Source organism: Tursiops truncatus, chromosome 1 (assembly GCF_011762595.2).
Source record: "Tursiops truncatus isolate mTurTru1 chromosome 1, mTurTru1.mat.Y, whole genome shotgun sequence".
Lineage (NCBI taxonomy): Eukaryota > Metazoa > Chordata > Mammalia > Artiodactyla > Delphinidae > Tursiops > Tursiops truncatus.
The window spans coordinates 58,965,738-58,991,018 of NC_047034.1; the positions used below are offsets into that span (position 1 = coordinate 58,965,738).

Sequence of the window (25,281 nt, forward strand, 5' to 3'; positions counted from 1 at the left end):
CATTGATTTTCTTTCATAATTGATTACATTCTCTTATACTGCTTAGTGAACATCTATGAATAATAAATATATCTGTATCTGAAAATAACTCATTTGTCCTCTTTAATAATAATTTAGCAGAATATGGAATTCTAGATTTCCAGTTATTTTCCTCAGCAATTTGAAGGTATTTTTCCACCTTGAATTGCTGCCAATGACAAGTCTGTAGTCTACTAATTATCTGTCATAAAGTCTGATGACAATTTACTTTTTTTTCCCTTATAAGTGACTCGATCTTTTTGCCAGGAAGACCAAAGTATGTTTCTGGGTTTTTTTAAAGCCAAGTCGTTTTATTAGAATTTGACTTGGTGTTCATCATCCTTGCTTGATTTTTCCAAGTATGCAAATATAGTCTTTCAGTATATAGTTTTGTCTTTTTTTTTTTTAATTTTAGGCAAATTTTCTTGAGTTGTAGTTTATAGTATTTGTTCTGTTGCTTTGGTTGTCTTCTTTAGAATATCTATCAATATTATGTTGGATCTTCTTTGCCTATCTTTAGTATCTGTCATTTTCTAATCTTTTAAATTTCTTTTCATTTTTTAAAATTTTACAAATTTTCTTCTTTTTTACCTTCTGTTTAACTTAGAGTTTTATCTGTTGCTTTTATTTACTCTTGCATTACTATAAACTTAGTTTTTATATATTTGAAATGATTTTTATGTTTTTTTTTAGTTATTTCTGGAATTGTTTCTCTGAATTTTCTAATTCTGATTCATATTGTTCTTTCTTATATATCTATTGATTTCTTAAATTCTTTTATTTCTTTTTGAAATATTAGCGTTGCAGCTTTCAGCTTTTATGTGAAAATGTCTTATGTTTTCTCTTCCTTATAATAACCATACGCATATATGGGATTTGACTATGATTCTTTTCTGTTGTTGTGCGAAATTTTTTGTATGTGAATTTTTGTGTGAAATTAATTTTTCTGAACTTTTAGGAGGGTCAGGTCAATCAAAGTTTCACAACTATGCAGCTATAGAGCTCCTTCTTTAGTTACTTTCACAAGTTTCATGGTTTCAAAAATATGGCCTTGGATGTTCTGAGATTTACTGGCTCTGTTTTCCTTACCCATTTTTATCTAGTTCTTTTCCCCCCCTTTCTTATCCCTATTATCCATGTTTTTTAAATAAATGAAATATTAAATATTTTTGGTCATCTTGTAGTAATGATTTATTTTAAAATTTGAAGTTAAATTTCAGATTAACATTTGAATTTAGAGAAATGCAGGATTCTCTAACATGATGGAATAGCTGCAATCTCAAACACAGTTTGTTTCTTTAACCACTTTTTATTTAGAGGCTCCAGCATACCTCATAGATCTGATGCATGATAAAAATAATGAAATCCGAAAAGTCTGCGATAATACATTAGATATTATAGCGGTAAGTAATTTTTCTTCCTACACCAAGTATAATAGTCTTTATTTTGTGGGGCGAAAGAGACATTGTACACCTGTTTAGAGCTTTGCATTCAATGTACGCATTGAATTTGAATTTTGGTAAAGTTCAGAAGATGCAATGATACTAAATTCACTTTTTAATTGAAGTATAGTTGATTTACAATGTTGTGTTAATTTCTGCTGTAAGCAAAGTGATTCAGTTGTACATATACATACATTCTTTTTTCATTATGAAAATAATGAAATATTTTTTTCATTATCGTTTATCACAGGATATTGAATATAGTTCCCTGTGCTATACAGTAGGACCTTGTTGTTTATCCATTCCATGTATACTAGTTTGCATCTGCTAACCCCAAACTCCCACTCCATCCCTCTCTAACCCCCTTGGCAACCACAAGTCTATTCTCTATGTATGTGAGTCTGTTTCTGTTTTGTAGATAAGTTCATTTGTGTCATATTTTAGATTCCACAAAAAAGTGATATCATATGGTGTTTGTGTTTCTTTTTCTGATTTACCTCATTTAGTATGATAAACTCTGGGTCCACCCATGTTGCTGCAAAGGACATTATTACATTCTTTTTTATGGCTGAGTAGTATTCCATTGTATATATGTACCACATCTTCTTTATCCATTCATCTGTCAATGGACATTTAGGTTGTTTCCATGTCTTGGCTATTGTGAATGGTGCTGCTATGGACATAGGGGTGCATGTATCTTTTTGAATGATAGTTTTGTCCAGTTATATGCCCAGGAGTGGGATGGCTTGATCATAATGGCAACTCTATTTTTAGTTTTTTGAGGAACCTCCATACTGTTTCCCATGTGGCTGCACCAGCTTACATTCCCACCAACAGTGTGGGAGGGTTCCCTTTTCTCGACACCATCTCCAGCATTTGTTACTTGTAGACTTTTTAATGATGGCCATTCTGACTGGTGTGAGGTGGTACCTCATTGTAGTTTTGATTTGCATTTCTCTAATAATTAGTGATGTTGAGCATCTTTCTATGGCCTGTTGACTATCTGTATGTCTTCTTTGGAGAAATGTCTGTTTAGGTCTTCTGCCCACTAAATTCACTGTTTAAGCATTATTAAGACCTTTGGCTTTCAACTTTTAAGTATAGGCTCCTTACTTAAAGAGGTTTTATACATATTCAGCGTTTTAGGTCTGGTCTAAATGCCATCTCAGAATCACTTGTTTTTCAGAAAAATTATTGCAGAGAAGCAGTTTTGCCAAAACTCAACACAGTCAACTTTGCAGTTTGGCCATTACATTTTTTTAATAAATCAAATCTTATATCAACTATTTTTTCAATTCTGTGATAATTTTTGTTGTAGACATAGATTTGTTTTATAAGTTGCTTTGGAATGATGAAACACCCCCAAATTTTAATGTTATTCATGACTTTAGAAGTTTTTAAAGTATATGTAACTGTAAGAATTCGATCGGAGGGATAATCTGAGCCCTGGATTAGAAACTTGCTCACTGTGCAGACTTTTCTTCAGTCATTGTGCTGCCCTTCTGCCTGGACTTGACCCTTGTACCTGGGACGTGCTAGATGCTGGATTACTTTGAATATTTTTCTCACCTATGGCATACACACATGCACAACCTACTTCCTTCTTTGGACTGGATTTACACTGTTTATTTTGGCTCATCCTGTAAAAAATTTCTTGAATATAGCCTATACAGTAGTTTTTCAAAGTTTTACTTAAGTGTTTTAAAAGGATCAGAATAGCAGTTTAAAGAATCAATTAACACCTTCCTTGAAATCCTCTAAGTTGACATTTCTGCTAGTGATTTCATTACAAAGTCAGATTACCACCAGGTACTTTCTGGTCCATTTCATGCATTTTATTTTAGAAATTCATCTTATTTGATTTCATCTGTGTTTTTGGATTTGACAAAATATATCATTACTGGTTTAAAACTAAATCTTTAAACCATTATTGGCTTAAAACTAAATCTTGACATTTTAGCTTTGATATCTAAATTAAAATAGGGAAGCTTTATGTATTAAATCATTGCTTCACCAAGATGTTTCATACATATAAGCCACTGATCACAGGGTTTATGAACAATATCACGACTCATGTACTATTTTCTAGATCACTAATGTCATTGTTGTATATAAAGTAAATAGTATAAAAGTAAGAAACTTCTTAAAGTTCTATATCTGATTATCTTACCTTAAGCAATGAGGAAAAGAGAGAGATGTCAGTCTGTTATGAATTGATTTTATCATACTTTTAAAATTACCTTCTTTTGAGAAAAAGTAGATGGAAGGTAAAAATATGTTTAGATTTATGTATTAGGTATGTTTGGTTTAGAATACAGGCTAGTGATAGTTCCAAAAGGCCAGCTTAGTCTTATAAAAATATTTATTGTAAAATGTGAATTTATTTGTCATAAGATAAAATTTTCATTCCCAATTATTTCTAAGCTCTGGGCTCAAGCCTCTCATTTTAAACAGGAGTTATCAGGAGTTATCCCCACCCTGTGTCTCTGTCCTACCTCTCTCTTTCTCTCTAGAATCAACATTTTGAAAAAAATGTCTACATATTACTTCCTTCACTTCTTCACTTTCCCATCCTCCTTTCTACATTCCCCTTTCTCCTTTCTACCAATTCTTGCTTCTGCCTCCATTACTGCATTGAAGTGGTGCTTACGAAAGTCACCTTGACCTTCATTTTTCTAAATCCAATGAATATTTTTAGTCTTCATTTTACTTTGTTGATCCTACCCTCCTTGCAAGAACTTATAAATCCTGGTCAGAGTTAAAATATAAAATCACAAAGAAAATTATTTTAGATTATTACATTCATAAAAAGCCTTGTGAATAAGAGGACTTCCAAGAAGAATCAGCAAAATGAAACTGGTGATACGTCAGCTAGCTCTGTCTGGTTCCCTAAGATGCTGTCTGATCATGTGAGTTAGTATAAAACAAATTTGAACAAGTAATCTGAAAGTTCACCTAATCTCTCTATACCTCTCTACACTGGACTTACAAAGTAAGTATTTGATGTGGTGCCAAGTAATTTTAGATTGTTTCATTTCCTACTTTGTAAAACTTAAGTCTAAAAAGATACTCAGAAATACTAGAGTTGTTAAACTGAGAATATTTAAAGATATTCACATGTGAATTATTCATGTGATCTGGAAGTCCTATGCTGTGCTACTCAACTGAGTCATAGTCATAGCTGAGGTTCTTAGAAGAGAAGGAGGTAGTCCAATACAGCTGATAGGTGGGCACCAGACTCTGGAAACATCCCATGTTCTGCTAGAAGAATGTTTTTTTACCTTTCTGCTATTATACACCTTGTAGGATTCAAGGCCCTGGCTCAATTTTATCTTGGTAATAGGAAACCGCAACACCAGGGGCAGCTTCTTCCCAAAACATTTTTCTTCCCTTGTCAGTTGAGTGGGATTCTGATCTTAGATTAAACTTTTGGCCTCTATGAAGTGGCAACTTGATCCAATAGAGTATTGCATTTAGAATACAACTGATTCTAGTTCTCTCACCTGCTGAGTAATCTCAGGCAATTTATTTAACTTCTTGAAGATTTAGTTTACAGTGACACTTCTGAGGATTAAAGAAGTTAGAGAAAATATATATGAGCATCTGCCACATGATGGTCACTCAATATGTTTTGTTCAAACTAAACCAAAATTCACACCAAGTTGTGAAGTTTATATATAGATTAAATATCTGGATCAACGTTTCCTTTCCTTAGTACAGTTAATTATTTATGTTATTTTCTGTTCAACTTTTAAAATGATATGGGAAGATAATCTGTTCACAGTTTGGATTTAAACTCTGGAAAGTTATTTGGAATATATATATTTTGGCCAGACATATTTCTATTTGTAGTTTACTTTAAGATTGTCCTGAAAAATGGCTGAATTTGGCACTTTAAGACTTCATGTCAGGGAAGTTAACAGAATAGGTCAATTTACTGAAAGGTGTTGATTAGGACAGTGTAGAGAAATAGGAAGCTACCTTTGCTAGTGTAGAAGTGCCCCCATGTGTTAAATTACCCATGTTCTGAATCTGTGGTGACTAATTTGGATTTGGACTCAATTTATCAGACCAAACCAGACTAACCTCAGACCAAAGTTATACTGGTTTGCTGGGCCTCATTTGGAAGAAATTTGAGGAGTGGGGCATTTTAATGCATCAGTAAAAAGACAGCTTCTCAGGTCCACTTGGGACGTAGCTGCCATTCTTTAGTTCTTTGAGCTCAGACTCTATTACTGATCACGATGCAGGGTGTTATTTGCTTGTCCCAAATCTTTTTAAAGAGTAAAACAAGAGGAAATTGACTTAATTTGAAACAGGAGAAACTTTGATTAGACACAGCAAAGATGATGAAACACTAGAAATAGGCTGTCAAGGGAGAATGTGAAGTCTGTCCAGTTAACATTAGTAACAGCTAAATAACCAACTTTCTAAAATAGTTTGTTAGAAACCTGCCTAAAATGGAAGTAGATGATCTCTTAAGACTCTTTTTTACCTCTAGATTTTGATTTCCGAGTATTCTTGGCATGGCTATGATCAAAAAAATACAGAAAGAGTGGGAATATTTGTAGCTTAAGGCGATTTATCTTTAAGAAAGCAAACTTCTTGCACTCAAGACAAACATCATGGAATAATACCAAGAAAAATTAGATGCCTTGCAAACCTTAGGGAAATATGCCCTCTGCAGTAAAGTATTCTTTCCCCAAATTATAGAAATGTTACATTAGTGATGAAGTGTTTGATGTATTTAGGCCCAGGCCCTCAATTGGTGAATTGAAACAGATATGTGTTCATAGTACTCTTTGTACTGTAGAGGATTACATGTTTGGTGATGCAGTCTCTGTTGCCTCATCAGCAAATTGTTGCCTGTCTGACTAGGCTTTGCATGTAGCTTTGGGAGGCAGGGAATGGGGTAGCTGCAGAGAGGAGAACGGAGGCCAGGAGAGAGGAGCCTAGCTTCCTCATCTTCCAAGGGAATTATACAGCAATTGATCATTGCCTTTTCTCTTCCAAGACTTGAAGATCATCAAGGGAAGATCAGAACCCTCTATACATAGAGAGCTTCTAAAAACCCAATTAGATTTTATCCCTCAGTCCTTCCTCAGCTTTGTATGAAGTATTTGAGAACCTCAAATTCCTCCCCAATTAGTAAACAATTTCCTCCCCTGACATTACTGGGTTGTCAAACATTTAATACATGTTTATTAAGCACATACTGTGTTCCAGACAACTAAGGTTGACACTGGGAATAAAAAACAACACGAAGTCTCTAGAATATAAAAGTTTACAATCTAGACACCAGGATACTGTCGTCTAGACATGAACTGGCCTTTTAGGAGCAGTACTACTACATGGGCTGTCAATAGATATTCTGTACTAATGCATTGCACATTGTATCTACAGGATGTTTATGGAGAAGGGAATGTACCTAGGTTCTCTGGTAAAATACTGATGTCTGTTGCCTTCTAGCCAGCCACAGGCCTACATGTGATTTGATACTAACACAGGTTTGTGTCACTAAGATTTTGAATGGCAGCTTTTTCTCTTTTAACTGTTAATTTTGATCATTGGCAAATTGTGTGTATTAAAATAATCTGGAATTATTTTAAACTACGAAAACAAGGTGCTATCTTCATTCTAGGATAGACACAATTATATTTAATAAGACTGGTATATTGAAGTGAGATAAACTAATATAGGTTTACATGTAACCTCTAAGACATCAACTGTCATAGTCCCCTCAAAAATTACCAGGGGAAGCCTGTGTCAGACAGAAAAGGTGGATTTATTAATAATAAACGTCTAGCAAAGGAGAACACTTTTTAAAAATATCTTATAATATCTTTTTTTTTTTTTTTTTTGTGGTATGCGGGCCTCTCACTGCTGTGGCCTCTCCCGCCGCGGAGCACAGGCTCCGGACTCGCAGGCTCAGCGGCCATGACTCACGGGCCCAGCCGCTCCGCGGCATGTGTGATCTTCCTGGACCGGGGCACGAACCCGTGTCCCTTGCATCAGCAGGCGGACTCTCAACCACTGTGCCACCAGAGAAGCCGTAAAAATGTCTTATAATATCTTGAAAGGGAAGTTATAGAGAAAGTTTCATAGGGTTAGGATTAGCGTTAGCTTAAAACTCAGGTTATTTCAGGACAGGATTTCAAAACCATGAATGGGTAGGGATTGGTAAAATGGGTAGAAGGTTTTTACTTTTAATTGGCTTGCAGGTTGGTTATGGGCACAGAGCGGGGATTTTCAAGTGAGTTGTTGACAGAAACTTCTAAAATGTTCTTTCCAAAGCAGGTGGAGTTGGTTCTTGCTTGTTCTACAGTCTTGGCAAATTTTCATTTCTCAGATTTGTAAGTTTGATGTTAATTTCTCAATTCCATACAGTCAAATTGGGCTTCGTGAGATAAACCCAGTTGGTTTTAGTGGTTAGCCCTCTTATGGAGTTCATTTTTATATTGCATAAATCTGAAAGGCAGAAATTTAAGATATTTTTCTAGTTTATTAGAATTTACATGCATATATATATATATATATGCATGTGTGTGTATTCCCTACCAGTATTATGCATGTTACTTTATTGCTTTTTTAATTGTCAGCAGTTGGATTAAAAAAAAAAAGCATGGTATGAACGAAAAGTCATGATTCCTTGCTTAAATAAATTTTATTTAGTTATATCTTTTACTCTGTGGACATGATATTTGAAATGATATTACACAGATGAGCCTCCTCAGTGCTTTAAACAGAGGTTGAAGAGATAATTGTACTTTGAGGTCTGGTTAGAAAATGCCCTAGTCAAAACTAAAGGGCAACATTTGAGACAGTACTATTGAGAAACAGGTAGTATGTGCATAAAAGTCAACAACTCTATTATGTATGTGTGTTTAATTATGTATTAGATAAATATAGATAATATATACGTATCATTGGGAGAAGTATTTTCTAAGCTATAAAAGGCATCTTTTTAGCAGCTACTACCTTAATCTTAATGAGCAACTAAATTACTCTAGATCTGCTTTAATTTAGTATGAAGAATTGTATTAAATAAACCATATTACATTCTCAATTAGGGGGCAGCCACGTTAAAGGAGAAAGGAGAATCTGTTTTCCATCAGTTACGTTAGAACACAAAGCAGATCTATGTAGCTCTGTGTTACCCTGTAGTGTGTTAATCAGATACAAGGTGTGACGGAAGCCAGTGACAAAGAGTTTTCCTGATAGTGAACAGGCTCTGATAATAAGCTGGTTAAGGCTTCATAATGTTTCAGTGGTTTAGTAGTAAACAAAATGATATAGGACTTCAGAAAGGATGGCACATTCCATATAAAATCAAACCATAAGTCTTTCGTGACACTTTAGAATTTATGAAAACTAGTGCTTAAGGTCATAATGTCAGGAGCTGAGAAGAAAATAAAAGACAAAGCATGTGTACCTTTAAATACAAGACAAACTAGAGTCCCAAAGCAAGGATATCAGGGTGCACTCCTTGTGAAAAGAAGCATTTCAAAAATGAAGAAAAAACAACTATATTCCTAGAGTATTTCCACAATAGCTTGATAAATTTTGATGACATTTCTTGCCTGTGTTTGACCTATGACATCCCTGAATTCCCGTATCTATTTTGTGATACTGAGGGGGCAGTGATATAAGAGGGAAGTAGGGATTTGGGGGAGAGGGGTTAGAGGGAATTGGTTTTAATTGATATATGTTGAATTTATTAAATTTTGATACAATATTCATTTAGAATTGCTATGTAATTTTTAAAAGATGACCTCTGTATATTGCTATTATTCTGCAGTTTTGGGGGATAGTTATTTCAACAGCTTTATGAGGTAATGGTATTAATTATAGATTTGTATTTGAGGAATTTTAGAACTTGAATAAATCTTAGATTTGTTTCATTTTACAATTGAAGAATCTGAGACCAACAGATTTTAAAATACCTTTAGAAGGTTGCATATTTCTGTTAGTATCAGAACTAGAAGGAGAACCCAGGTCTCTTGGCCCTTATCCAATGTTCTTTGTATTATACCATACCACATTATTAGTGTCTATAAATTCAGACTCTGAGACACAAAGAAAGTATGACTTTGCCAGGGCTATTAAACTATACTCACTGAGCATAGATACAGAAGATAGCTGAGACTAGGGATTCCAGAATATGCTGGTCCACTGGGGTATGATAAAGCTTTCACTGGTTTTCACTAAAATGGAAAAGAGAGGGAAAAGAAAAAAGTGTGTGTGTGTGTGTGTGTGTGTGTGTGTGTGTGTGTGTGTGTGTGAAAGTGAGAGAGGAAAGAGAAGAGAGAGACCAGAACTGGGGAGGAGTTGTAAATGTAAAGTTAAAGTATTTTAGTGTTGGGAAGGTATATCTTTATTTTGAGATCGTCTTTCTCACATTTTTAGTCTTAAAATGGCCTTTCTTTTATAAAACAATAATAGTAGGTGGAAGTTGATTTACATTTAATATCAGTCCCACAGATTTACTTTTTTAAAAAAATTAATTTATGGGTTTCCCTGGTGACGCAGTGGTTGAGAGTCCGCCTGCCGATGCAGGGGACGCGGGTTAGTGCCCCGGTCCGGGAAGATCCCACATGCCGCGGAGCGCCTGGGCCCGTGAGCCATGGCCGCTGAGCCTGCGTGTCCGGAGCCTGTGCTCCACAACGGGAGAGGCCACAACAGTGAGAGGCCCGCGTACCGCAAAAAATAATAAATAAATAAATATATTCATTTATTTATTTATTTATTTTTGGCTGCATTGGGTCTTCATTGCTACACGCGGGCTTTCTCTGGTTGCGGTGAGCGGGGGCTACTCTTCGTTAAGGTGTGTGGGCTTCTCATTGCAGTGGCTTCTCTTGTTGCAGAGCACGGACTCTAGGCATGCAGACTTCAGCAGTTGTGGCACTCAGGCTCAGTAGTTGTGGCCCGTGGGCTCTAGAGCACAGGCTCAGTAGTTGTGGCACACGGGCTTAGTTGCTCCACGGCATGTGGGATCTTCCTGGACCAGGGTTCGAACCCATGTCCCCTGCATTGGCAGATGGATTCATTTTTTTTTTTTTTTTTTGCGCTACGTGGGCCTCTCACTGCTGTGGCCTCTCCCGCTGCGGAGCACAGGCTCCGGACGCACAGGCCCAGCAGCCACGGCTCACGGGCCCAGCCGCTCCGCAGCATGCGGGATCCTCCCGGACCGGGGCACGAACCCGTGTGCCCTGCATCGGCAGGCGGACTCTCAACCACTGCACCACCAGGGAAGCCCTGGCAGGTGGATTCTTAACCACTGCACCACCAGGGAAGTCCCAAGTCCCACAGATTTACTTTTGAACCTTTCTAAAATCTAAAATTCTTGGGACCACTGTCCTAACCTATTAATTCACTACGGTTGATAAATAGATCTTCAACATCCATAAGCTAAAATATTTAATTTTCAAGAAATATGGAACATAAAAATCAGTGTTTCAGAAACATAAAGATGAAAAATACAGCATCATATAGCAAAACTGTACTATCTTTTTTGATTCTAACCAATTTGCTATTAAGGAAAAAGAAATGAAAATATTTAAACAAATATTGCATTCCTCATAACATCCTTCATTCCAAGATGCTACATTTGGTAAATATTCGAATACCTGAGGCTGCATTATCACAAACTAGAGCAAACCTTTATGGCACAAGTATAATATCTTAATAATGTTTTATACTTAGCCTCTAAATTTAAAAATGCATATTTTAAAACATCCTCCAAAGTTAGCTGTTAATATTAGAATTAAGAAAGTCACTGAAAACTAGTATATACCAGTATTTATTGTGGTTCTAGCTAAGGTAAAGATATTAGGGTATTTTTTCTATAATTTTCAACTTTCAGTCAGGAAATAGTTTTATAATGGAAATAGTTTTATAATCATAAAACTCCAAATGTTTTCAAAAAGTCATAACTGCTTGAGACTTTAAGGCCTTGATACTGTTTGGTCAGGGTTTTTTGCCATTTTCTTTCCTATGATCTATAACAAAAAGCTCGCTGTATTTAATGAGTCTCAAGGCCATCTTTTGTGAAAACTCCACATGTCATTGTAGTGGATTCATTGTAGTAGGAATCTGTAATCATTGTTGGATCTTCTGCAGAACATAATTTTCTGTATCCTAAATGATTACTCAGCTTGGTATAGAATAACATATTCTGTTTCATATTTACTGAGGGAGAAACTTTTGTTTTTGTTTTTTTTCTGAAGAGCTGAGAAGACAACCATAGTTGTTATCCAGTAAACAATAATGTACATGTTACTCATTATGTTAGTCATAGAAAAGTAAGCCTGTTGTTTTATTGTACAAAAATACTTAAAATAAGAATAAAATTATCTTTAATAAAGAAAATAGTACAATCTATATCATTGTTACTGTACCTTTTGGCCTTATAATGTTAAGAGATGCCCTGGTTCTGTGGGTTTGCTCAGTCATAAACTGATATTAAAAAATAATCATAATAAAAGGAAGGCAAAAGCTTTAAAGGAATTCAGATCAGCATAAGGGTAGTCTTATTAAATCTGATGCTAACTCACTGCATTGGAAAATCAGCTTTCCCAAGACACTAAGAAGTCAAGCTTTAGTGTCACAAGCTAGCCATGGAGTCTCATGGATGTTTTTGGTTTGTGTGTTTGGACTTCTGTCAAATATAGTGTAAATAGTCTTTAAACAAAAAAACTCAGGCTTGTGTGTGTAGGTTCATTAATAAGAACATTGCAATAAGTTTAAAGGGTAATAAGGCTTAAGTTAGAAAGGCTGTTGTTTGTGATGAAAACAGCTCATTTATTACACATTTCTACATTTATTAGAAGTATTTTTATTATTAAACTAGAATAGTAAAATCTTACAAGAAGGGTAGAGATGATAACTCATAGAATAAGCGTGAATTTTCTTCTTTGTGCAGAGCATTACTTACTAGGCCAAATACATTTTTATGGATATGCAGTTTAAGGATTTATTTTATTTTTTTGGCCACACCATGCAGCATATGGGACCTTTGTTCCCTGACCAGGGATCGAACCTGCGCCCCCTGCATTGGAAGTGCAGAGTCTTAACCACTGGACCACCAGGGAAGGATTTACTTTTTTAAATTATACGTACCCCTGTAACGTTTCACAGATATTCACAAGAAGCAAGTTTTAGCCTTAGTGGAATAGCAAACCCCATATTTTACATGCTTTGGGTGCTTGATGATTTCAACTTCTGTTCTTACACTAGGAATCCACATGCTTGAACTTAAATTATAATAAAACATTCAAATCATATGTCTATCATCTTCCTTGGATACTTCTTCATTCAGATAATCAAATTTTAAATTTTTCTACCAAAATGAAAAGTTAGTTTTATACCTCTTGCCAAGTAAAACAAACTGCTATTCATGAAAGAAACAATACCACTCAAATTAGTTCCAGTATTTAATGTAGATCTAATAGGATATCTAGTATTATAAGGCATATTCTATTAAATATTGTGATTATAACAGTTGAATTAATGTTTATTATTTTAAGTAAAATGCAATAATATTTATGATAACTCTTTTATACAATTTAATTTTAAATAATTATATTAGGAAATAAACTGACAACTAATAGGAATTTTAATAGATAACCACTAGAAAGAATGAACGGTTGATAATTTGGTGGCAAAATTGCCATTAGCAGTACCATAGCCAAAAAATATCTTCTACTTCCACCAACCTAAGTTGAAAAGTAACATCTATATAGTTTCAGAGTTGTACAGTATAGAACACACAGTCTAACAGCTGACACTGCTAAGAGATATATTGATAATGTGAAACTTAAAATTTAACAAGAAAAATTTTGATAATAATGAATACCTTTATTATAAAATTTCATATGTATTCTTACATCCCAGAAATTTATTCTGTGATGACAGTTTTTGACTTCAGCCTTACTTGGCTTTGTATGAAAATTGCTCAGCATTCACCTAAAATATATATTTGGTCCACCTCTTAGTTGTCGTGATCATCCTAACTATTGGAGGACAGTAGTATTGCCTGGCACCTTACCAACTTAAAAAAAATATATAAACAAAAGTGTTAAAGAAAAGACAGAGGAATTTAAAACTAAGAACCCGGTGATTAGGATGACAAGAAATACCTGAAGCCTTTTTTTCCATCTAAGTCATCAGTGGTACTGTCCATTAATTAAGTGAATACACTTGTCAGAAGTAACCACAACCTGTGGAGCTAGATAGGTTCAGCTGTAACTTTTGTAATAATTTGCCTACTTGCCCTTCAAAAACACGCACCAATGAAGTTCTCTGTCAATAGATGCTACAGATACAATGAATAAGCCACAGTCTTGCTCCTCAAGAGTTCATGGTTAAAGCAGGAGATGTTTAAAGAAATAATTATGACCAAATAAGACATTATTATTTTGTGGTTGAAACGAAATTGAATTAAATTCTGCTATTTGTTTTTTGTAGTAAACCATTTCAGTTTTTAGGAGAAATTCTTTAATAGTGCATTTTTTTCCTACTGAAAAATTTTATCTAAACAAAAAGATACAGCGAAAGATGTAATTTTAATGCTCAACCACCTGTCATTAGTGCCACAGTAATTATAGCCACAAAACTCTTTGGAAGCTGAAGTCTGGTTGCTTACCTAAATTCTAGTAATACTTAGATAAAGAATTTGTGAAATTTGAACTTTTCCAGTTTTTGCCATTGCCAATGGCGATTGGTAATCCAAACAGAGATGTCTTAATATATGTAATAAATTGATTTTTATTGATTATCGTGTACAGTAGTTCTGAACAGGTACTTTTAATGTTTTCTCTGACCCAAACAAAGGCCCCAAAATTCTCTTCTTATAAGCTAAATGTACTGCTATCTGAGTGCCAAGGAAGTGCCTTCATAAGCTTACATAAAAATAATTGACTTTGTTTGCAATAGGAATATGATGAAGAATGGGCTAAGAAAATTCAGAGTGAAAAGTTTCGTTGGCATAACTCTCAGTGGCTGGAGATGGTAGAGAGTCGTCAGATGGATGAGAGTGAGCAGTACTTGTATGGTGATGATCGAATTGAGCCATACATCCATGAAGGAGACATTCTCGAGAGACCTGACCTTTTCTACAGCTCAGGTAAAATGATAACCAAAGCAAAAATAAGTCTGTGTGTGTGATATAAGTAGGGATTTTTGTCTGCCAACCTTGCTCATTCTCAAGCTTTGTAAGCACTTCTTTTAGTATATAAATGGCCTTCTGCTAATGATTTTAGACATAACATCAGTACACACACCAAGCAAACCTATTAACTCACCATTATTTTTTTCCAAGTTAGTCTTTGATGTGATCCCCATTAAAAAGGCTGTGTTTGATGTGATCCCCATTAAAAAGGCTGTGACCAGGAAAATTAATTGCTCTTAGTTTATTATTTTCTAGAATGTGTAACTTAAAATGACATCTTCAAGATTTCTGACTTCTGTTTGAAAATGTGATATTTTTCTCTATTCTGCATTTATTTAAATGTATAATTTACTAATTTATGTTTTCTTTTCCTGTGTGTTTCATTTTAACAGTCTCATTTTGCCATGGTTTTGCTTTATTTTCGAACTGGTAACCCCTGTTTGGTTCTCTGGTTGGGAAGATTTAGACACTTTATAGCAATAGTTTTTTCATTCTAAACTCTTGCTAGTATTTTCAAGGCAAAATTTAATTTTTACATAGATCTTACATACCCTTGTTGATTCTGCCATCCTGCCTTTTTCCAGGGATTTTGGTAAGTTTTTGCATATTCTCCCTTTTCATGTGTTGCACTGTTACCAGTATTAATTACTTCATTGAAGTAATTACTTCATTGAAGTCATTTAGTTGAAGAGACAAAAGAAGGGATTTCTAACTAAGATCTGTAGCAGGTTGCAAATAAAAAGCATTTAAAGTAATTGTATCTGAATTAATGGCTCACCTTTTTTTCCTACTATGTATTCATTCATATATTTTTCATAATTGTATGCTGTGCATATTGCCCATAAGGCTGCATTATTTTTATATTTGATATAGATACTTGAATCCTGGAAAATTGGTACTTTACTTTGAAAATTAAATAGATTTCTTCCTAACTGAACTTTACAGTAGTTATGAAATACTGCTTTGAGTTTCAAACCAGATGGAGTAGATGATTAATTTCAACCAACCAGAATTTCTTAATTTAATAATGGCAAGCAGCTGTTCCTTACCTAGTCAGATATTCATGAAGTAAAATGATGTAAAATATATATGATGTGAATTTTTTGATAATAGAAATCAGAATTTCTTGGAATCAGGTTTCTTGCTTTGAAAATTGATAGATAGCTACTTTTCAGTGTGAATCAATGAGCAGTTTCCAAAAACGAATAAAACTTGTAACCACCTCAGTATTTAACTTTGTTGTTTTAATACAATTAGAATTTCAGAACAGATTTCTAAAAAATTATACCACTTTTCCAAAATTAATTCATTTAAGTTGACCCCTTAAAATGAAAATCATAACATTTTTCTGTGAGATACAATTAAAATGTACAACCTATGCTTTTGTGAGAAATCTGAATTGTACACATTTTTATATATCTAAATTTAGAAACAGCCACAGCTGATGGAAAAATAAATAAATCTAAGCATTTGAGGGGTGAAGTGTTATCTTTAGATAGCCTCATGGTTGTTTTTTTATACCTATAGCCTGATGATATGGTACACACTTGACAGCAGAGATTACATTGCTATGAGTTTAAAGATAAAATTCTCATATCAAGCCACCTGTACTTTTTTAGTTTATTATTTTACCTACTTTATTTTTCATGAATAGTTCATCAACTAAGTGAGTCTCTGTGGTGTTTTTGATATGTGTCATGGAAATCTCGACAATGCTAGTCTCTTGTCTTTTACTGTGTGCAGTTGTATCTTCAGAAACATCAGATAAATTTGTAACACTGCAGATTTGTTGGGATGCTTTAGCAATCTTACTTAAGTCTCTGGCTCTCCATGAAACTTTAGGCAGCTTCTGATAAAAGCAACTGTAGTAGTTTTTCAACCACAGAGTTTAAGCTAAATGGCCAGTGATACCCTGGTCTTATCTTTTATTTAAAAATGAAATAGCATTTGCTACTTCCTGGTCATTAGTATTGCCCTCTATGCTTTCCAACTGTTAGACATGTCAAAATGTATCTGTTTCTTTCTTGCTATTATTTTTAAAAAAGGACCCTCATTCTGTTATCTGAAATAGGAATCTACTTATACATCTCCTTATAGTTACATTATTTTTTTTTCTTAGTCTAAAATAATTGTGATTGCAGTTACTGACTAATTTCCTTTTCTATCATGAAAATGATGCTGTTTGCTGTAGTACTTTTTACCCACAGAGGAAGTATATTGTAATTTATAAAGCTGTATTGCTACTACACATTTCTAAATTATTTGTTACTTTTTTGCTGTTGTTCTTCATTCATTGTGATGAATCTTATCCTTAGCATTTATTATGTAACTATATTACAGAATATGAAACTTAAAATGGTTTATTTCTGTCTCAGGATCATTGTAAAACCATAATTTTCATTTACCTATGTGTTTATGTGATGTATCTTATCAGGTGTAGCCAAATAAGTTATGATTTATCTATTTTAGTCATTTCTTTTTCTCATTTTCTTCACTCTTTATATCTGTTTCCTCCCACACAGTCATGATTTCACTTTTAGCTAGTTCACCAAAGAGCCTAATACTACGTTTTCATTTGACTTTTAGAAATAAAGTTTACTTCAGTAACAATATATAAGAAGATACTGAGTTTTTGTATTTGTTTACTTTTATTTATTCAATATGTATAAGCCAGTTTTTTTAACTGAGTTTCAGAAATCAGAAAGTTGATAAATTATCTATGCTGGCAGTAAATTTGCTTTGATTTCGTTCTTGTTCCAATACATACCCCATTTTACTCATAACCACATTTATCATCATTACTTAGAGCACCTCAAGAAGGTGTGTTATATAACTATGGTCTAAAAGGTTTCATGTAATTTAATAACCTAAATGTATATAATGCTCTACAATTTACAAAGTGCTCTGGTGTATATCCTCTCTGTCTTCTATTTGTTCTCTGGGCATTTAAATGTTACATGAAATTCTTTGATTCCTTGTTGCTGTCTTTGAAACAGTAAGGTTAGAGTAGGAGCTTAAGAAGGACACTCCTAGATTTATCTGAATACATGATTACAACCAAAAATACATGATTCCTTTTCAGTATTTCTATAAAAATTAATTTTGGTTACAGAATGCTGAGAAACAGTTAATTCCAAAGAAGTTGAAGTACTTGAGTTGATGATTTAAGATATAATTTAACTTCTATACTTCATTATAGTGAAGAATGATTGCTCATATTACAGAGTTACCTAAATTTTGTCAAGTCATTAAAGGGCAGTGTAGAAGCTGTAGTTTACCAAATGATTAGGATTATTAAAAATTAAGTTCAGAAATATAAGTTTACTCTTTATTCACATAATATCAGGCTTATTGTATTACTAAACTTACTGTATTCTAGGTTTACAAAATTTCTTAAACTAGTTGTATTCTGGGTTTATAAAATTTCTGGCTGAATCTTTAAATTCAAATTTTTTCTGGTTTCATCTCTATTTGATGAGATCCCCGTTTGTAGTTCCCTGTATTCCATTTATCCTTCTTACTCATTTTTCCCTTTGAAGACAATGAGAGCTTTGAATCAAAATGAAGATGTTGAGAATTTGACAACAGTTTTTCATTTAAGTTCTTCCTCATCTGATTCACTTCACTAGATCGTGTTTCATGTAATATTAACTTTTAATGTATAATTCAGGTATGTTTATTTGGTTGTATTTATATGAGTGTTATATTTCTGAGTGTTAGAATCTTTTATGCTGCTGGCATGCTGAATATCTTTGTATTCATTTTCAAAGTGTGGTATACATTTTATTTTGGCATTCCTTAGCTTTGTTCCTCTAAAATTGGCAGATTTCTTAACTCCTGATCCTAAATTATTTGGTTTTAATTTAACAGAGAAACTTGTTGATTTTTGTGGTCTTCACCTTGTTAATTTTAGCCAAACTTTCACAGTCTTAGATCCATAGAAAATTAATTTTTTTAGCCGCTTAACTCTCAATCTGTGGTGTCTTGGCATTCCCATAATTTCATTTTTTGTAACTTTTTTTGTGTTTAGCTGGACTTTTGGTTTATAGAATTTTTAACTTTTAGAGGACACAGAAACTGGACTAAATATTACATACTTTTTAGCTACCTCTTAAGTATTTTAAATTTACTAAAGTAATAAGGTAAATACCAGAGGTATTATTAACAATTCAACAATTAAATAATAATGCAAGTCTTTAGTATATGGTATGTAACAAATGGATATATGTAACAAATGAGTAGTACAGTACAGGAGTCTTATGGAAATACCAATTATTTTTACCTATTCATTTCCCAACTCTATTAATTTTTACCATCTATTCGATTTTTAATACCCTTATTCCTAAACAGATTTTATCATTTAATTCCCAGCTGTCTATCAATACTCAAATCAGTTACACCTCTGCCTCCCTCCCTTCCCAAGTAGGATTTTCTAACCTCTACAGAACACAGTAATCCTTCTGTAGCTTTTTCAGCCTCCAGCGTTCATTTAGTAGGTATATCCCTTCCTGTTGTGTATCATTTATTAATGAAATGTATTATTTAATTGCATCTTAAGTGTCTATTTGTATTTCACTTAACCTGAAATTCCTGAAAACAGAAATGATGTATTCTAAGTTTTTCCACAGGACCTAGCAAAGTATTATTGCATGTGGTAGGTGTAAAATGATTGTCTGGTGACTGAATAATTTGCTTACTGTGTGCCAAATTTATAAACTATGTTGTGGATACCACCTAGCCAACAAGTGACCTAGAGGTCACTTACCAACCCAGAGTACTTTCAGAAAAGGAAACTTTAAAAGGCTTCAGAGCTTTTCGAATAGTAATTACAAAAGCCATATACTAAAATATATTTGTTCTATGCATAAAACAGCCCTGAGGCCATCACTTGGATCTTTTTTCCTCAGATTCTTCTTATTCTTAACTTACTCATAATTCTATCAAAAATAGGTCATCTGGATTCTTAGATTGGAGCGAATGAGAAAGTAGTATCACTCTAAAATCAGCAAGAAGTAATAATAAAGACTTAGATTTAGGAAAAGGAGCACTTTATAAGCAAAGAAAAAGTACTCAAAAAGCATAGTAGTGTAGCCACATAGCATAGGTAGTCAAATATATCTAATAACCTAGGGCGTTACTACATAATAATTGATGTTTATAATGAAGACTGAGTTATCAAGAAGTTTTAAAATTATATTCAGTATACTTTTTAAAAACACAGGAAATATAAAATGTATTTTCAAGGATTTCTAACCCAAGTTTGTGTGTTTGTTTTAAGGTTTGACACTTAAAGTGTCAAGCATTGCTTATATAAAAATTCACTTATTTGAAATGTATAATTCCCTAATCATACTATGCAGATGAAGCTGTCTGGGTATAAAATGTCGGACATACTAGAGTGTTGGTCTTTACCGAAACCATGCTATTTAATGTCTCTTCTATTTCCTTACTCATTCTGTTTCTTAGCCTGGAAGGTTTATTGTCCCTCCCTATCCTACCTCATCCCTTAACTTTTGTTGTCTTCTCCACAAAACTGGAAGCCCCTTGAAGGCAGAGATTTTCTTATTCATCTCTCTAATAAAATAGTACTACCACATAGTAGATGCTCAATAAATGTCCAATCATTGTAAAAGAACACTTAAGTATGTATGGTCTTCTGTTCATACTCGCAGAGAGAATTGAATATCATGCTAACATTTTTCTTCCGGATTAAATATACAGGTTATTTTCTATTGTGTTACTTGATAGAACAGTTTCCTTTTTATTCCCTGCAAAGATGTTTCACTAGTTACTATTTTCTTTCATCCTAGATGGATTAGTTGCCTCTGAAGGAGCCATGAGTCCAGATTTCTTCAATGATTATCACCTTCAAAATGGAGATGTAGCTGGGCAGCATTCATTTCCTGGCAGGTAAACAGTCTTCCAAGAAAAATCTAATATATGCTGTTCCCCTTGTTTTTGAAAAGCTAAAATTTTCTTCACTTCCCATTTTTCTTTTTCCATTAAAGAGTAAAAAAAAAAAGAATCCTGAATATTTTCAAGAACATACTCATTTGATTTTAAATTAACTTATGAAGTCACATTTTGTATGTAAAAAAATGAAGATCACAGTTCTAAAAAAAAATGTGTGTGTGTGTGTGTGTGTATATATATATATGTATATATATATATATATATATATATATATATGGTGTGTGTGTGTGTGTGTGTGTGTGTGTGTGTGTGTGTATGCTTCCTCACTTTGGAAAATACAGGCTGTCTATTGAAATAGACAGTACTTTTGCCAAATTAATGACCCAGATTGTTTCGTAAGTGTTTTCCAAAGCCAATAAAATATAAAATAAGAACACAATACATGTATTTTTTTTAAACTTTGTTCTTTTTTTTTTTAACATCTTTATTGGAGTATACTTGCTTTACAATGGTGTCTTAGTTTCTGCTTTATAACAAAGTGAATCAGCTATACATACACATATATCCCCATATCTCCTCCCTCTTGCGTCACCCTCCCTATCCCACCCCTCTAGGTGGTCACAAAGCACCGAGCTGATCTCCCAGTGCTATGCAGCTGCTTCCCACTAGCTATTTAGTCTACATTTGGTAGTGTACATATGTCCATGCCACTCTCTCAGTTCGTCCCAGCTTACCCTTCCCCCTCCCCGTGTCCTCAAGTCCATTCTGTAGTACGTCTGCATCTTTATTCCTGTCCTGCCCCTAGGTTCTTGAGAACCTTTTTTTTTTCTTCTTTTTTTAGATTCCATATATATGTCTTAGCATACAGTATTTGTTTTTCTCTTTCTGATTTACTTCACTCTGTATGACAGACTCTAGGTCCATCCACCTCACTGCAAATAACTCAATTTCATTTCCTTTTATGGCTGAGTAATATTCCATTGTATATATGTGCCACATCTTCTTTATGCATGCATCTGTCAATGGACACTTAGGTTGCTTCCATGTCCTGGCTATTGTAAATAGTGCTGCAATGAACATTGTGGTACATGACTCTTTTTGAATTATGGTTTTCTCAGGGTATATGCCCAGTAGTGGGATTGCTGGGTCATATGGTAGTTCTATTTTTAGTTTTCTAAGGAACCTCCATACTGTTCTCCATAGTGGCTGTATCAATTTACATTCCCATCAACAGTGCAAGAGGGTTCCCTTTTCTCTACACCCTCTTCAGCATTTATTGTTACAATACATGTATTTTAACAATTATTCAGACATCACCGTTTTAAAAAGTTGATGCTTAGGGCTTCCCTGGTGGCGCAGTGGTTGAGAGTCCACCTGCCGATGCAGGGGACACGGGTTCGTGCCCCGGTCCGGGAAGATCCCACATGCCGCGGAGCGGCTGGGCCCGTGAGCCATGGCCGCTGAGCCCGTGAGCAGTGGCCGCTGAGCCTGCGGCCATGAGCCTGTGCTCTGCAATGGGAGAGGCCACAACAGTGAGAGGCCCATGTACCGCAAAAAAAAAAAAGTTGATGCTTTGATTAAATTAAAGACTTTTCCTCCCTGCATGGCATTCAAATAAAATACTTAAGGGAAAAAACCTAACATGCCAGCATTGTTGTACAATTATAGTAAAGTTTCCCTCAACAGATATCCTGCTTCATTACTGGTCTCATAGATTTTTTAAGTCTTGCCAGAAAGTGTAAATAATAGTTTTCCCTTCATATCATTGCTAGAGGTGTAATATTTTAATTTAGGATGACTATTGAAATTTCACATTAAAATGGTCCAGTGAATAGATGTAGTCTTTTTGCCCTTAAGACTAGTTTTTTCTTTAGATTATTGATTTAATTTTCTCTTCTAAAATTATAATTTTATTAACATAAATATTTATGTTTGGAGGATGTGTTTAAGAATACAATTGTGACCAATGTGTTACAACTCTTGAATCATCGCTTGTAGTAAGCCATTTCAATTCAATAGTAATAATTATTGCAACCATTATCAATTATGTATAATTTATTTTGCAAATATTTATTATGTTTATTTTAACTTACTTAGCAAGATTTTTATAATGTCTATTTTCATAGACATTTTAAAAATGAAAAATCAAGGTTCTAATAATTTAAGTAACCAACTCACACATGTAGGATGATAGAGAAAAAAATTTGAACTTAGGTCTATATGTCTTATGATCTTTCCAGTATAACACGGTACCTAATTTTGAAGGAAACGTAGCATATTATAGTGACTTTTAAGTGTTTTTTTGTTTTGTTTTGCCACAACCCATATTAAGAAATACCTTTCATATTGCAACCCAGTGCACACATACATATTTATATATACACACACATATATATAAAACAAAAAATTCTTAAAACAGTAATTACTCTTACTATCTGTAATGCACAATGATATATTCTGCTTTAGTCTATTCAATTTTATTTTTAAAATTCAGATTGCAGCCCACTATATTGATTTCACAACCCACTGTTGGTCGTGACAAAATTTAAAAGCATAGTGGAAAAATACAGGGGTATTTTATGAAATGCAATAACCTTATATGTAGTTCAGTAGTCTTTAGTGAACTTAAATAATAACACTTTAGAAATAGTTTCATTGGTGTACTGGATTGTCATGATGAGAAACGACTTGCCTTAGGGAAAAAAATTAAACATGGTTAAATACCAGAAGCATATGGCTTTTGATTACTTCTGATGTCTCTGTCTGTGTTAGCCATAATTATTTAAATAGAGATTCTCTTTAATTATTATAACTATTATACTCCATCATGTGACAATTCACTGTACAAATGTTTTCTGAAACATAATTAGAAAGGGAAGAAGTTATTTCATTATATAATCCTAATGTTTATATTGAAAATTTTTGCTGATAGCATTTAAAAGATTAATTTTTCTGCCATTTATGTTTCACTATGAACAAAACATTGTTTTGTGTGATACTAACCATGCGTTACTTATTTGAGAAAGACATGATTTTTTTCTATAGTTATGTGATTTTAAAGAACCTGAACATTTTCATTAAAATTGAATATCCAAAGGAATGAACTTGAGCTCAACTCCGCAAAATCTTTCATTTCTGGTTTTCAAAAATGGTCATTTTATAAAACAATAAAGATGTTTAGAGAGATGGCTATACTCAAAGATTAAGTTATGTACTGTGTCCAAAGATTTCAGGATTTTATTCCTCAGTTCTGTTAACAAGTTGTTTTTTAAAAGACTGAGAAAGTTCTCTTACCTTTGTGCCTTTAGTTCCTTTTCAAGAATAAAAATATATAAGTAGCTTTTTTCACATCATAAAAAACACATCACAGCTATGTTGGTTTAAAGGATTAGTTAATAAAACTTCATGTAGACTATATATTTTTTCAAATCAAGAGTGATATACTTATTTATTATAATCATTTTGAATTGAGAATTGTTTGCCCTTTCAAAAGAACTTCCCTTGAGAAAGCTAAGTCTTTCATCTCTTGTCTTTTGTAATTTTTCAGGCCTTAAATCATGTAACTGTATCATTTTCTCTTTGTATTTCCAGAAGAAATAATTTACTATGAATTTCCTCAGTTTTTTTCTGAGTAACAGATCAAATAAAAAGGGACTCTAAATTTTATCAGCAGATATACAGAGAAAGCTTACAGTATAACCAAAAATTCATAGTTGTTCTTTGCTACATTTTTTATTGACCTTCTCTAGAATCATTTACTCTTTCTTTTATGAATCATTTTTGTTGTTAGGATTGTCTTCTAATAGGATTTCTTTGTTCTTCTTTGATAGCAACAAACCATGGACCTTAACTCTGGCTTATTTTTTTTAATTCTACAAAGATTTAAGTATTTTAAATTGTTCCATAATTATTCACATATTTTGGCATGATAATTTTGATGCATAATGTCCCAGATGTGAAATTTTAAACTAATGGCTACCTTTAGGCTTCTGATATCCAATAGGTAAATTTAAAACCTATTAGACTAAATAACATTGACTTAAAATGATGCTTTTGAAATATTTCATTTTAATTGATTTTAAGCAAAATGGGAATATTTTTGAAAAATATAGACAGAAGGTGTTGAACTCTTATTCTTCATCTTTACTGTGAATATAAGAATAAGCAGACTTACTGAACAACATGAAGAATTTGGGTTAATTATGAAAGAATAATGCCTTGATTGAATTTTGAATATTGAAAAAGCTGATTTTAAAAACAGGAAATGTTATCTATTTTGAGGTGGTTTTTTTTAACATCTTTATTGGAGCATAATTGCTTTACAATGGTGTGTTAGTTTCTGCTTTATAACAAAGTTAATCAGTTATACATATACATATGTTCCCATATCTCTTCCCTCTTGCGTCTCCCTCCCTTCCACCCTCCCTATCCCACCCCTCTATGTGGTCACAAAGCACCGAGCTGATCTCCCTGTGCTATGCGGCTGCTTCCCACTAGCTATCTATTTTACATTTGGTAGTGTATATACATCCATGCCACTCTCTCACTTTGTCACAGCTTACCCTTTCCCTTCCCCATATCCTCAAGTCCATTCTCTAGTAGGTCTGTGTCTTTATTCCCATCTTACCCCTAGGTTCTTCACGACCGTTTTTTTTTTTCCTTAGATTCCATATATATGTGTTAGCATACGGTATTTGTTTTTCTCTTTCTGACTTCACTCTGTATGACAGACTCTAGGTC

The 25,281-nt window shown here is 33.6% G+C and overlaps 1 protein-coding gene and 1 non-coding gene across 3 annotated transcripts in view; one reads left to right on the forward strand and one right to left on the reverse strand.

Annotated features, from left to right (window-relative positions):
• KIFAP3 (kinesin associated protein 3) overlaps positions 1–25,281 on the forward strand; it is a 165,123-nt gene that overhangs the window by 113,079 nt on the left and 26,763 nt on the right. For both annotated transcript variants that reach the window (XM_073804570.1, XM_019918423.3), the window contains exons 17-19: positions 1,336–1,421; positions 14,394–14,583; positions 20,439–20,538. In XM_073804570.1, the coding sequence (XP_073660671.1) occupies positions 1,336–1,421; positions 14,394–14,583; positions 20,439–20,538 (376 nt within the window). The remainder of the gene's footprint in view (positions 1–1,335; positions 1,422–14,393; positions 14,584–20,438; positions 20,539–25,281) is intronic.
• Positions 12,478–12,550, reverse strand: TRNAG-UCC (transfer RNA glycine (anticodon UCC)). The gene has a single exon. It is a non-coding gene; the product is annotated as a tRNA-Gly (tRNA).